The 13,517-nt window shown below is 44.3% G+C and overlaps 1 protein-coding gene across 6 annotated transcripts in view; it reads left to right on the top strand.

Moving 5' to 3' along the window:
* LOC129815194 (forkhead box protein P4-like) overlaps positions 1–13,517 on the top strand; it is a 202,600-nt gene that overhangs the window by 67,123 nt on the left and 121,960 nt on the right. For all 6 annotated transcript variants that reach the window (XM_055868702.1, XM_055868706.1, XM_055868705.1 and 3 more), the window contains exon 2: positions 12,128–12,308. In XM_055868702.1, the coding sequence (XP_055724677.1) occupies positions 12,138–12,308 (171 nt within the window). In that variant the 5' untranslated portion in view covers positions 12,128–12,137. The remainder of the gene's footprint in view (positions 1–12,127; positions 12,309–13,517) is intronic.

The following is a 13,517-nucleotide window of genomic DNA, read 5'->3' as shown; positions in this document are numbered from 1 at the left end:
TCAGAGGAGACTGCTTGAATCAGGCCTTCATGGTTGAATTGCTGGAAAAAAAACACTACTAAAGGACACCAATAAGAAGAAGAGACTTGCTTGGGCCAAGAAACACGAGAAATGGACATTAGACCAGTGGAAATCTGTTCTTTGGTCTGATGAGTCCAAATTTGATATGTTTGGTTTCAACCGCCGTGTCTTTGTGAGACACAGAGTAGGTGAACGAATGATCTCCACATGTGTGGTCCCCACTGTGAAGCATGGAGTCAGAGGTGTGATGGTGTGGGGGTACTTTGCTGGTGACACTGTCAGTGATTTATTTAGAATTCAAGGTACATTTAACCAGCATGGCTACCACAGCATTCTGTAGCGATACGCCATCCCATCTGGTTTGCGCTTAGTGGAACTATCATTTGTTTTTCAACAGGACAATGAACCAACACACATCCAGGCTGTGTATGGGCTATTTGACCAAAAAGGAGAGTACTGGAGTGCTGCATCAGATGACCTGGCCTCCACAATCACCCGACCTCAACCCAATTGAGATGTTTTTGGATGAGTTGGACTGCAGAATGAAGGAAAAGCAGCCAACAAGTGCTCAGCATATGTGGGAACTCCTTCAAGACTGTTGGATAAGCATTCCAGGTGACTACCTCATGAATCTGCTTGCCAAGATTGAATGCCAAGAGTGTGCAAAGCTTTCATCAAGGCAATGGGTGGCTACTTTCAAGAATCTAAAATCTAAAATATACTTTTTTGGTTACTACATGATTCCGTATGTGTTTCATAGTTTTGATGTCTTCACTATTCTACAATGTAGAAAATAGTAAAAAGAAAGAAAAATGCTTGAATGAATAGGTGTGTCCAAACTTTTGATTTGTACTGTATATATATATTTTTTAATGTATTTTCCTTTATTATTTTCCCCTAACCCCACCACTCCTCCCCTAATTGGAGTAAACTAATGAACAACAACACTTAGGCTTCTACGTCCAGCTTATACATACTATATACATTTTACGGACACATTATATTTACAGTAGTTATCTTTTGGTTGTTTTTAGTCCCATCCTTCAGCTCCCCTCAAACCCTCCCATCTATCTCTGAAGACCATCTAGTCCCATCCTTCAGCTACACCTCAAACCCTCCCATCTATCTCTGAAGACCATCTAGTCCCATCCTTCAGCTACACCTCAAACCCTCCCATCTATCTCTGAAGACCATCTAGTCCCATCCTTCAGCTACACCTCAAACCCTCCCATCTATCTCCGAAGACCATCTAGTCCCATCCTTCAGCTACACCTCAAACCCTCCCATCTATCTCTGAAGACCATCTAGTCCCATCCTTCAGCTACACCTCAAACCCTCCCATCTATCTCTGAAGACCATCTAGTCCCATCCTTCAGCTACACCTCAAACCCTCCCATCTATCTCTGAAGACCATCTAGTCCCATCCTTCAGCTCCCCTCAAACCCTCCCATCTATCTCTGAAGACCATCTAGTCCCATCCTTCAGCTCCCCTCAAACCCTCCCATCTATCTCTGAAGACCATCTAGTCCCATCCTTCAGCTACACCTCAAACCCTCCCATCTATCTCTGAAGACCATCTAGTCCCATCCTTCAGCTACACCTCAAACCCTCCCATCTATCTCTGAAGACCATCTAGTCCCATCCTTCAGCAACACCTCAAACCCCCCCATCTATCTCTGAAGACCATCTAGTCCCATCCTTCAGCTACACCTCAAACCCTCCCATCTATCTCTTAACACTATCCATATTGGATTTATATGATGTGACATATTTGCCATATAATTTTCAACTGCTGTGATGTTTCACAAAAGCTATCAACATTTCTATTCTCATAGTTTCTACAGATTGTAAATTAAATGTAAAACATGTTGCTAAGAGTTTTATTATATTATTGATCGAATGACTATGACTTTTCAAACATCGATTGACTGTGACTGATCAACATACATTAGCTAGGGATGTTAGATGTCAGATCCAATGTTGATCCAGGCACAACTGTCTTCACCGGCATAACGAATGAGACACCAAGATATTCTTGACATTCCTTGTGTATACTTGTTTTCCAGTACTTGAGAGGTTGTTGCATCACATGCGCAATCACAACAGCTGTTCGTTACTTGACTGTCATTCAGAAAATAACTTCCTGGATCAGATGATGACGTGTGAAAATATCACGCTTAACTAATCAGCTGGACACCAAATGCACATCCAATATTATGCATAATTACTGAAGAATCATGTTAATGACAGCTAGGATTTAGGTTTTAAGTATTAAGGTAAGGTGACTCTTTTGGTTAGAAGCATTCGATTTTGCAATCGCATACATCATTTAGGATTTGTGTGTCCATTAAACTGTTTTCAGCATAAGGAGACATAGTTACACTACATTTCTGAGATCTCTATACAAAAAGCTGTCCAACAGCTAGATCCAGGATTCTTACAGGGTTCAAGTTCAATGTTCAATTTAACTGATTAATGATTAATATATGATATAAATCCGTCAAGACACCAACCATGATAAAGGGTTAGAAATAGGTTTAAATCAACTTTAATTTGATTGAATATAGCTATGATCCCCCTTATATCTTCATGTAATGACATGAAAAACATTGGCAGATTATCACATTGACTTATCAACTGCTGAAACAAGGTGTCTAGTGTAGGAAATCCTCGCTGGTACACTAGTTTATAGAAAGACCTTTATATGTTAGACTAAATCAGCTGGGTAAGGCTGGGAAGAGGCCAGTACAGCCTGTCTCTCTCTAGGCCTGAGGCCCTTTGAAGCCATCCAGCCGGCCTGAAAACCCTTGACCCGTAGCTCTCTGCTAACTCCTGTCTGTCTGGCAGCTAATTCAGCTCACCTGCTAGCACTGGTTATAAGCCAACAGAGCCTGCGATAGCTAGCATTAGCTTAGCCGTGCGCTAAAGGCTAACTTGCTAGTGTTTTAGAGGGGCCAGTGCAGCCTGAGACAGCTAGCGTTGGCCTTTAGCTTGTGGCTATATGGCTGCTATCAACCAATCAACTCGCTAAAGAGACAGCTGGGCTGAATGAAGGGATATCCACACTGTAGCAGATGAGCAAAGAAGAGAGGGGGAGAGAGAGCGATGTCTGAATAATGAAAGAGGGAGTGAGTGGATGAGTACCTGGCCAAGTGTGTGTTTGGTGATTTCTGCTTTCCTCTGACCTCATCTTCTTTTATTGAAGCTAATCTTCAGCAGCTCAAAAATGCCACGCAGATATTCTCTTTTTCCTCTTCCTTTCTTTATTCCCATTGACAGAGGAGAGGAGGACGGGAGCAGGGAGGAGAGGAGGACGGGAGCAGGGAGGAGAGGTAGTCGACTGTGCTGCAGTGTTGGTCTTTTGGGTGGTTGAGCACACACACAGAAAAATAATGCCAAGTGTAGCAGTGTGCCACGGCTAGAGAGAGCCTGTGTGTGTGTCCGTGCGTGCATCTCTGTGTATCCCCAGAGCGCCCCCCCCCCCCCCCCCCCCCCCCCGTATAAAAGAGGAATGGTTGAGTGCCCAGCTAAGCAGTCTTCAAGCAAGGATCTCTCCTTTACTGTCAGAACATTCCAGCCTGTCCTAATGGGGAGCAGGGGGAGGAGAGTGGAGAGGTTAGGGAGGATCAGCAGGCTGAATGGACGCGAGAGGGAAGCCTGAGGCCTTTGATGGTGATGGGACAGGCAGGATACAGGGGAAGTGCAGGGCAGAGAGGGAAATACAGGTTTACTGGCCAGAGACAGCCCATATGGACACACTATTCTCTCTCACATATACACAAACACACATACAGACACCTGCCCTCTGGCCTGCGGTCTAGCTCACATAAACACACCCTGTCCTTCCTCTGGTGACTCAAACAAACAAAGAACCGGCATTCATTTATCTACACACCCGCATGTACGCACATACACGTACAGGTCTCAGAGTAGAGAAAACTGCAGTCAAACACAAAGCTGTTTGTTTATTTTAGATACACATTTCTGGAATGCACTCTCTGTTTAAGAAAATATAGAAGAAGCCTGACAACACAGCAGAATGCTGGAGAGCAGAGCAGCCTTCATGCTGGTGGTAGGTTCTCAATATGTGGCTTTTTCTAGCTGCCCTTAGGGACTAGTGTTTGGGTGAGAGTGTGTTTATGGTATTATCTGCATGAGTTGGGTGACTGGGTTATCTAAATGCTGTGGCGTTTATATTTACCAGGGTTAAAGATGCTCTAGTGGACCTCAGACTTGAGATCCAGTACGCGTGCTCACACACACACACACACACACACACACACACACACACACACACACACACACACACACACACACACACACACACACACACACACACACACCTGTGACTGAGTTTCAGTTTGTATGTTTGTAGTAGAGCAGAACTGTAATCTGCACACTCCACTGAGGAGCTCTGTTTCAGTGGCCTGAAAGAGAGAGAGCGGGAGACAGATAAGGAGAAAAAAACAGAAAGAGAAGGGGGCATAGACTGAAAAAGGTAAAGCCGGTGTGCTGATAGACAATGAGAGAGAGAGAGAGAGAGAGAGAGAGAGTGACAGACAGAGAGAGATGTGGAGATGTGTTGGCACAGACCCTACTCCCCCCACACCCCTCCCTCCTCCTCCCTCCCTGGTTCCCTGTATTAATAAGCAGCGTTCCTGGGAGCTGATGCAAGGCGGGGAAACAGGCATTCAGGGAGCAGTATAAATATTCCCACATGAGGCTTAACATGATAAAGACTTAATAACCCAGTAAGCTGCTGTAAACACACACACAGACATACATACACACACACGCATACACTTCACATATACACACACACACAAACACACACATACGGGGAGGGGGAGGAGTTGACTGCAGGTGTGCAGGAGTTGAGCCAATCAGAGATGTGCACAGAGAGGCATCTGAACCTGTCCTGAAAGAGAACAAGGGATGAGATAGAAGAAGACAAAGAAAGACGAAAGCGAGGGAAAGATTAAGGTAAAAAAATTAAAACTGACAATGGGTTAGGATTTGGAGCAAAGGTTAGCAGGGGGATTACATTGTGTACTATCACATGGTTTTTGTTGTAATATGTTGTAGTGTATTGGGACAGCATATTGGTGTCTTACATATATATGGTTCTAGTGGTCAGTACTGTTGTATTACTTCAAGCTGTGATGTGTGTAGTTGACTAAAACCTACACTTCATTCCTGTTCTGGAGCTGCAAATCTTAACCAGTTTGTCAACAACCTGTCTGCCTCCTGAGAGAATGTATCTGACAGTGTGTGACAGTGTGTGACAGTGTGTGTGAGAGAGAGTTATGATAATGAAGAGAAAGTTCTGGAAGGATACTGTCCTGTCTCCATTGCTCCCAGACAGCTAGCCAGTGATCGTGGTATTGTGAGCCGTAGGACAGGGAAGAGATGGCATTACGGAGGGATAGGGCTGGGAGACCAGACCTGATCTGATAACCATTTTATGAGTGTTGATCACTCCTACAGGGTTATCAGTGCCAGCCACCCGTCTCCTCCCTACGTGGTGCTGTACAAGGCCTTTTAGGAGATTCTTACTAGGGTTGTAAAGGGAAGGTATATTAATGGAAATGTTTTAGCTTTCAAGTTTTTTTTACCTTTGTAAGAGGACATCTAGTGGCCTTTTTGTGTACTTCAGATTATCACAGGTGTCTGTAATTGTCTCTGGCCCTGTGTGTGGCCTTATCACATAAAATATATAAAATAATAAAATAAATATGATTTTAAATAAACATTGAATTACAAAGCTGTAAAACATTATCCGAAATATAAACCTTCAACATAGGGAAAACCTTTGGTGTTTAATAGGAGGATTAAAGCATTAAATATCCTTTATATTATTTTTTATAGACTTTTATTTATTTTACTATGTCAATATGTCTGTTTTAAATGTTTTGGTGTTGAACTGCTGGCAGTTGTGAAAAATGGCAATAGTTGAAAGAGTTGCAGAGTTAATTGAAAATAATGCCATTATTGATTAGATGCTTTTTTCATTGAGGCTGTTTTCTCTTGAACCATATGGTCTATCCACTAGACCAGGGCTCTCCAGTCCTGTTCCTGGAGAACTACCCCGAACCATATGGTCTATCCACTAGACCAGGGCTCTCCAGTCCTGTTCCTGGAGAACTATCCCGAACCATATGGTCTATCCACTAGACCAGGGCTCTCCAGTCCTGTTCCTGGAGAACTACCCTGAACCATATGGTCTATCCACTAGACCAGGGCTCTCCAGTCCTGTTCCTGGAGAACTACCCCGAACCATATAGTCTATCCACTAGACCAGGGCTCTCCAGTCCTGTTCCTGGAGAACTACCCCGAACCATATGGTCTATCCACTAGACCAGGGCTCTCCAATCCTGTTCCTGGAGAACTACCCGGAACCATATGGTCTATCCACTAGACCAGGGCTCTCCAATCCTGTTCCTGGAGAACTACCCGGAACCATATGGTCTATCCACTAGACCAGGGCTCTCCAATCCTGTTCCTGGAGAACTACCCGGAACCATATGGTCTATCCACTAGACCAGGGCTCTCCAGTCCTGTTCCTGGAGAACTACCCGGAACCATATGGTCTATCCACTAGACCAGGGCTCTCCAGTCCTGTTCCTGGAGAACTACCCGGAACCATATGGTCTATCCACTAGACCAGGGCTCTCCAGTCCTGTTCCTGGAGAACTACCCCGCTGCAGAATTTCTCTCCAACGCCAGTTGTAACTAACCTGATTCAGTTTATCAACCAGATAATTATTACAATCACCTGCGCGATAGATTAGATTTGGAGCTTAAACCTACAGGACGGTAGTTCTCCAGGAACAGGACTGGAGAGCTCTGGTCTAGTGGATAGACCATATGGTAGATACAATTATAATAGATACAATTAATACTTTATATGAATACTTTTGTTTTAAGTCATTCAAGTATAAATTACCAAAGTTACCATAGATTGCAGATGAATCCATTAACTTTGGTAAATGACTGGTAGATTTGCAACCCTAGTTCTTACCAAGGAGCCGTTGCAGCAGCTACCTGTAGCAACAGGACATATTGGAAGATCCACCCAGCTTCATCAATTACACATGAGGACCTGTTCATACTAGAGAGAGAAACAGAGAGAAGTGTGTGTCAGCGTATATTACTCTAGCAGGGTGTCTCTCTCTCTCTCTCTCTCTCTCTCTCTCTCTCTCTCTCTCTCTCTCTCTCTCTCTCTCTCTCTCTCTCTCGCTGTCCTATAGCTGTGGCATGTTCAGTCCCATCCTCTCTCTTCTCCTCCATCCCAACTAAAAGGGAGAAGAACACTTTATTCCCCCTCTATCCCAAACACATGATGTATCTCTCTGATCTGTACACCTCCTCCCTTTCTCTCCCTCCCTCCCTCTTCCTCCCTCCATCTATCCATCCCTCCCTCTCTCCAGGGTAGTGGGAATGCCTTTTCCTGCTCTCGCTCAGGACAGGGGTTCAGCTGCAGGGGGTTTGGGGTGTGTGTGTGTGTGTGTGTGTGTGTGTGTGTGTGTGTGTGTGTGTGTGTGTGTGTGTGTGTGCGTGCGTGCGTGCGTGCGTGCGTGTGTAACAGGTCAGGGCAGGCCTCTGCACAGGAAGCTCTTCTGCTCTGCCAGAAACACTTAAAACGGTGTGTGTGTGCTGCGTTGTCTGTCTCACAGCTCTAATCAAAGGTAGATTTATGCCTGTGCCTCTGCTCTGACCTCCTATTACTATAGCTATATACACCCATTACAGGATATGACATAGTACACACCCGTTAGAGCACCATAGTGTACCACACAGCCCTGTGTGTGTGTGATTGTTCATGCGTACGCGTGTGTCTACCTGTATAAAAGTGACAGGTCCCTCCTTCAACCCTCGTTCACCTCCATACTCTCTCTGCAAACTCTCTCTCTCTTTCTCTCTATCTCTTCCACTCCTGGAGGTATGCGGTAGAGAGAGAGGCAGTGATAGCTAGTAGACAGTGATTCATGGTTAGAGAGGCATATGAAGCGTCTGCTGTGGGATGAAGTCAATGAGCTGTACAGTCTGGAGGAAACTCAATCTGTGCCTGAAGACCCTTAAAGACCTTCTAATGCAGCATAGGAGCAGCTACTACACCTGTTCTGGAGGGAGGGAGGGAGACTACTGGCCACACATAACTGAGAGAGAGAGAGAGAGAGAGAGAGAGAGAGAGAGAGAGAGAGAGAGAGAGAGAGAGAGAGAGAGAGAGAGAGAGAGAGAGAGAGAGAGAGAGAGAGAGAGAGAGAGAGAGAGAGAGAGAGAGAGAGAGAGATTGAGCTCATGGGCTCCTGAGTTCTTCTGCAAAAATATATAATTAGAGTTGGATAAATGTAGTTAAACTTGAATTTTTTCACAAGGACTTATACAGGATACTAACCTTAACATCAAAACCTTCAATCCAAATCAAAATTCCAGACCTAATACCTTGATTTGGACAAAATTACTTGAATGGACTATTACTACCGAGGACTATCAAAAACAAAACTTCTAACATACCAAAACCTGCAGAAGAAACACAACCTGGAAATACCACCCAACACAACACTGAGTGAGTAATGTTCAGTCTGAACCTACTTCTGAAGCCAAAAAATAAAAGACAATAATCCCACCTCCTCCTAACTGCCCCCCTGTCATCTCCCCTGATTGCTCTCCTGACAACCCCCACACATCCACTGAGGACACACGAAAGACAAAGATTGTGCCCCTCGTTGACTCAAAAGCTGTCATCAAGGCAAGGGGTGGCTACTTTGAAGAATCTCAAATATAAAATATATTTTGAATTGTTTAACACTTTTTTGGTTACTACACGATTCCATGTGTTATTTCATAGTTTTGCTGTCTTCATTATTATTCTACAATGTAAAAAATAGTAAAAATTAAGAAAACCCTGGAATGAGTAGGTGTGTCCAAACTGTTGACAGTAGTCAAATGTCTACTGTTTGCTGATGATCTGGTGCTTCTGTCCCCAACCAAGGAGGGCCTACAGCAGCACCTAAATCTTCTTCACAGATTCTGCCAGACCTGGGCCCTGACAGTAAATCTCAGTAAGACAATAATAATGGTGTTCCAAAAAAGGTCCAGTTGCCAGGACCACGAATACAAATTCCATCTAGACACCGTTGCCCTAGAGCACACAAAAAACTATACATACCTCGGTCTTAACATCAGCGCCACAGGTAACTTCCACAAAGCTGTGAACGATCTGAGAGACAATGTAAGAAAAGCCTCCTATGCCATCAAAATGAACATAAAATTCGACATACCAATTAGGATCAATAAAAATACTTGAATCCGTTATAGAACCCATTGACTTTTATGGTTGTGTGGTCTGGGGTCCCCTCACCAAACAAAAATCCCCAAAATTGGACAAACATCAAAATGAGACTCTCCTACAGAGAGATGAACCCGGAGAAGAGTCCCCTAAGCAAGCTGGTCCTGGGGCTCTGTTCACAAACACAAACAGACGCCACAGAGCCCCAGGACAGCAACACAATTAGACCCAAGCAAATCATTAGAAAACAAAAAGATAATTACTTGACACATTGGAATGAATTTACAAAAAAACTGAGCAAACTAGAATGCTATTTAGCCCTTAACAGAGAGTACACAGTGGCAGAATACCTGACCACCGTGACTGACCCAAACTTAACGAAAGCTTTGACTATGTACAGACTCAGTGAACATAGCATTGCTATTGCGAAAGGCCGCCATAGGCAGACCTGGCTCTCAAGAGAAGACAGGCTATGTGCACACTGCCCACAAAATGAGGTGGAAACTGAGCTGCACTTCCTAACCTCCTGCCAAATGTATTACCATATTATAGACACATATTTCTCTCAGATTACACAGATCCACAAATAATTTGAAAACAAATCCAATTTTGATAAACTCCCATATCTACTGGGTGAAATACCACAGTGTGCCATCACAGCAGCAAGATTTGTGACCTGTTGCTACAAGAAAAGGGCAACCAGTGAAGAACAAACACCATTGTAAATACAACCTTCATGTTTATTTATTTTCCCTTTTGTACTTTAACTATTTGCATATCATTACAACACTTTATATAGACATAATAATAGACATAATATGACATTTGTAATGTCTTTATTCTGTTGGAACCTTTTGTGAGTATTATGTTAACTGTTCATTTTTTATTGTTTATTTCACTTTTGTTTATTATCTATTTCAATTGCTTTGGCAATGTAAACATATGTTTCCCATGCAAATAAAGCCCCTTTAATTGAATTGAATTGAGAGATAGAGACAAGGCTTAAAGAGCCACACAACTCCAATAGCCGTCTGTCGAAAAGCACAACTTTTGACAATAACCAGATATGCTGTGCGCGAACGTGTGTGTGTGTGTGTGCGTGTGTGTGTGTGTGCGTGTGTGTGTGTGTGTGTGTGTGTGTGTGTGTGTGTGTGTGTGTGTGTGTGTGTGTGTGTGTGTGTACAGAGCAGGGTTGTCTTTGAGGGGAGGATGTTTGATGCGTGTTCTTAGGGTCCCTCTAATTAGAACGCTCTCCTTCGACAAACACAACAAAATGCGCCCCTCCTGAGTTTGTTGTTGTTTTTGAAAATACAAAGCTCGCTAACACAAGGAGCGGGGAGGCATTTGCCATCGTTAAGGGAAAGCGTGAGCGTGGGAGAGTGGGAAGGAGAGACAGAAACAGAGAGAAAGTGAAGGAACAAGAGAGAGAGACGTTTGGAAAACACAACAAGCTTCAGATGAGCTGGGCCTGTGAACTGTTAATGATGAGCCCAATCACTGATTTCTGCTACCAGTTTTAGAAATAAACTTTCTCTGTGTTTGCTTCTGCCAGGGGGCATTCCACCCATTGTGTGAGAAACCCTGTGTGTCTGTGTGTGTGTTCCACCTGCCTTCGGAGAGAATGAATGTTTTATTTTTCTCTGAGACAAGAGCAGGTGAGAGCGCTGGTGGCGCTGCTAATGGAATATATGCTTGTGGAAAAACAAAAGGCTGTGTATGTGCTCCTTAGTCATGAGTATGTGGTGTAAAGTACAAACTGTTTTGGTTCACCACAACATCAGCTGACAACCTCAAATCACACTGAAGCATCTCCCCTCCCTACAGCCCCTCCCTGACATTTACAGGTAGACCTACAGGCCCAAACCTCAGGCTGCCCTCTTCCTTCCTTCCCTCCTCCCTTGTCCTCTCCTGCCCTCTCCTCCCCCCTTACCTTTGGTCCCTCTTCACACATATATCACCTTCTCACTCACCCCCATCCCCTCACCCCTGGCCCTACAGTCAAATCTGTGTGTGAGCACCACTGTGTCCTCTTCTTTCTATTGTCTTTCTCTCTCTCTCTCATTCTCTATTTCATTCTCTCTCTCTCATTCTCTCTCTCTCTCTCTCTCTCATTCTCTATTTCATTCTCTTTCCCTCATTCTCTCTCTCATTCTCTCTCTCATTCTCTCTCTCTCATTCTCTATTTTATTCTCTCTCTCTCATTCTCTCTCATTCTCTATTTCATTCTCTCTCTCTCATTCTCTATTTCATTATCTCTCTCTCTCTCTCTCTCTCTCTCATTCTCTCTCTCATTCTCTATTTTATTCTCTTTCTCTCTCTCTCTCTCATTCTCTATTTCATTCTCTCTCTCTCATTCTCTTTCTCTCATTCTCTCTCTCATTCTCTATTTTATTCTCTCTCTCATTCTCTCTTATTCTCTATTTCATTCTCTCTCTCATTCTCTATTTCATTCTATCTCTCGCTCTCTCTCTCATTCTCTCTCTATCTATATCTCTCACTCTCTCTTTCTTTCTCTCTCATTCTCTGTTTCATTCTCTCTCCCTCTCATTCTCTGTTTCATTCTCTCTCTCCCTCTCATTCTCTCTCTCTCTCATTCTCTCTCTCTCTCTCTCTCTCTCTCTCTCTCTCTCTCTCTCTCTCTCTCTCTCTCTCTCTCTCTCTCTCTCTCTCTCTCTCTCTCTCTCTCTCTCTCTCTCTCTCTCTCTCTTTTGTTTGTTGACCCAGGCTCCAGAACACAGCTCACACTGCCATGAATGCACTCGTTCACCGTCACCTAATCTCTGTTTGTCTTTCTCTCTCCTCCCTCGCTCCCAGGTGCCACGTGATGATGGTGGAATCAGCCTCTGAGACCATTCGAACTACGACCTCCAATCAGAACGGAGTCAGCAACCTCAGCAGCCAATCGGATGGCGGGGGAGGGAGAGAAGGCGGGTCCAACGGAGACACCAATGGGGAGATCAGCCCAGTGGACCTACTGCACCTCCAGCAGCAACAGGTGTGTGTGTGTGTGTGTGTGTGTGTGTGTGTGTGTGTGTGTGTGTGTGTGTGTGTGTGTGTGTGTGTGTGTGTGTGTGTGTGTGTGTGTGTGTGTGTGTGTGTGTGTGTGTGTGTGTGTGTGTGTGTGTGTGTGTGTGTGTGTGTGTGTGTGTTTGCATTTGATAACTGAAAAACACTGTATTTATTGGTGTGGGTTTGTGTGGACAAGCTTGTGTATGTGTGTGTTTTATTTCAAGGTTGGTGACACAATAGCGTGATGTGGTCGGTATTGCGTTGTTTTAGTTCCCCCCGGTGCGTCAGTGTTTCCCCTCCCCTAGACACTGTATCAGATAGAATTTCCGTGCTTCCTGGAGTTCCTTGGCTGAAAATCCACACTTTGTTTCCCGTTATCCCAGATCCCCAAATTCCTCCTCCCTGACTCTCTATACTGCCAAACTAGTGACATCACACACACACACACACACACACACACACACACACGCACACACGCACATACTGTACATAGGCCTATAAACAGGACAACATTATTTGAGTTGAGGCCCCTATATGAAAAGAGCAGCAGAGTAACTCTAGTAGTAACTATAGTGATTATAATGAAGGTGGATTATGTAAATGAAGAGAACTTCTACTTCTCCACTCTTATCCTTTCTCTTTCTACCTTCTCCCTCCTTCCTTCTTTTCTGACTGCATTCTCCCTCTGTTTCCTCTGAAACCTCCAGCACTGGACACAAACCCTCAACCGTACCTCACACAAGTAGCTCTTTATTCTGTGTTGTTGCACCTGCGTGTCTGTGTGTGCGTCTGTGTGTGTATGCAGTGGTTATTTCCTCCCTTATATGCCTTACCAACCTCAAACATACCACCCTGTTGCTTTCCATCTTTCCCTCTCTTCCTCTCTCACTCTCTTTCTGTCTCTCTCTTTCACTCTCTTCCTCTCTCATTCCCTCTCGGTCTCTCTCTTTCCCTCTCTTCCTCTCTCACTCTCTCTCTCTCTCTCTCTCTCTCCTTCCCTCTCTTCCTATCTCACTCTCTCTCTTTCCTTCTCTTCCTCTCTCACTCTCTCTCTCTCTCTCTCTCTCTCCTTCCCTCTCTTCCTATCTCACTCTCTCTCTTTCCTTCTCTTCCTCTCTCACTCTCTCTCTGTCTCTCTCTTTCCCTCTCTTCGCCTCACTCGCTCTCTCTCTTTCCCTCTCTTCCTCTCTCGCGC

The sequence above is a fragment of the Salvelinus fontinalis genome, chromosome 18 (assembly GCF_029448725.1).
Source record: "Salvelinus fontinalis isolate EN_2023a chromosome 18, ASM2944872v1, whole genome shotgun sequence".
Classification (NCBI taxonomy): domain Eukaryota; kingdom Metazoa; phylum Chordata; class Actinopteri; order Salmoniformes; family Salmonidae; genus Salvelinus; species Salvelinus fontinalis.
Note: the sequence above shows the minus strand (reverse complement) of the source record. Positions and strands in the feature narration are given on the sequence as shown.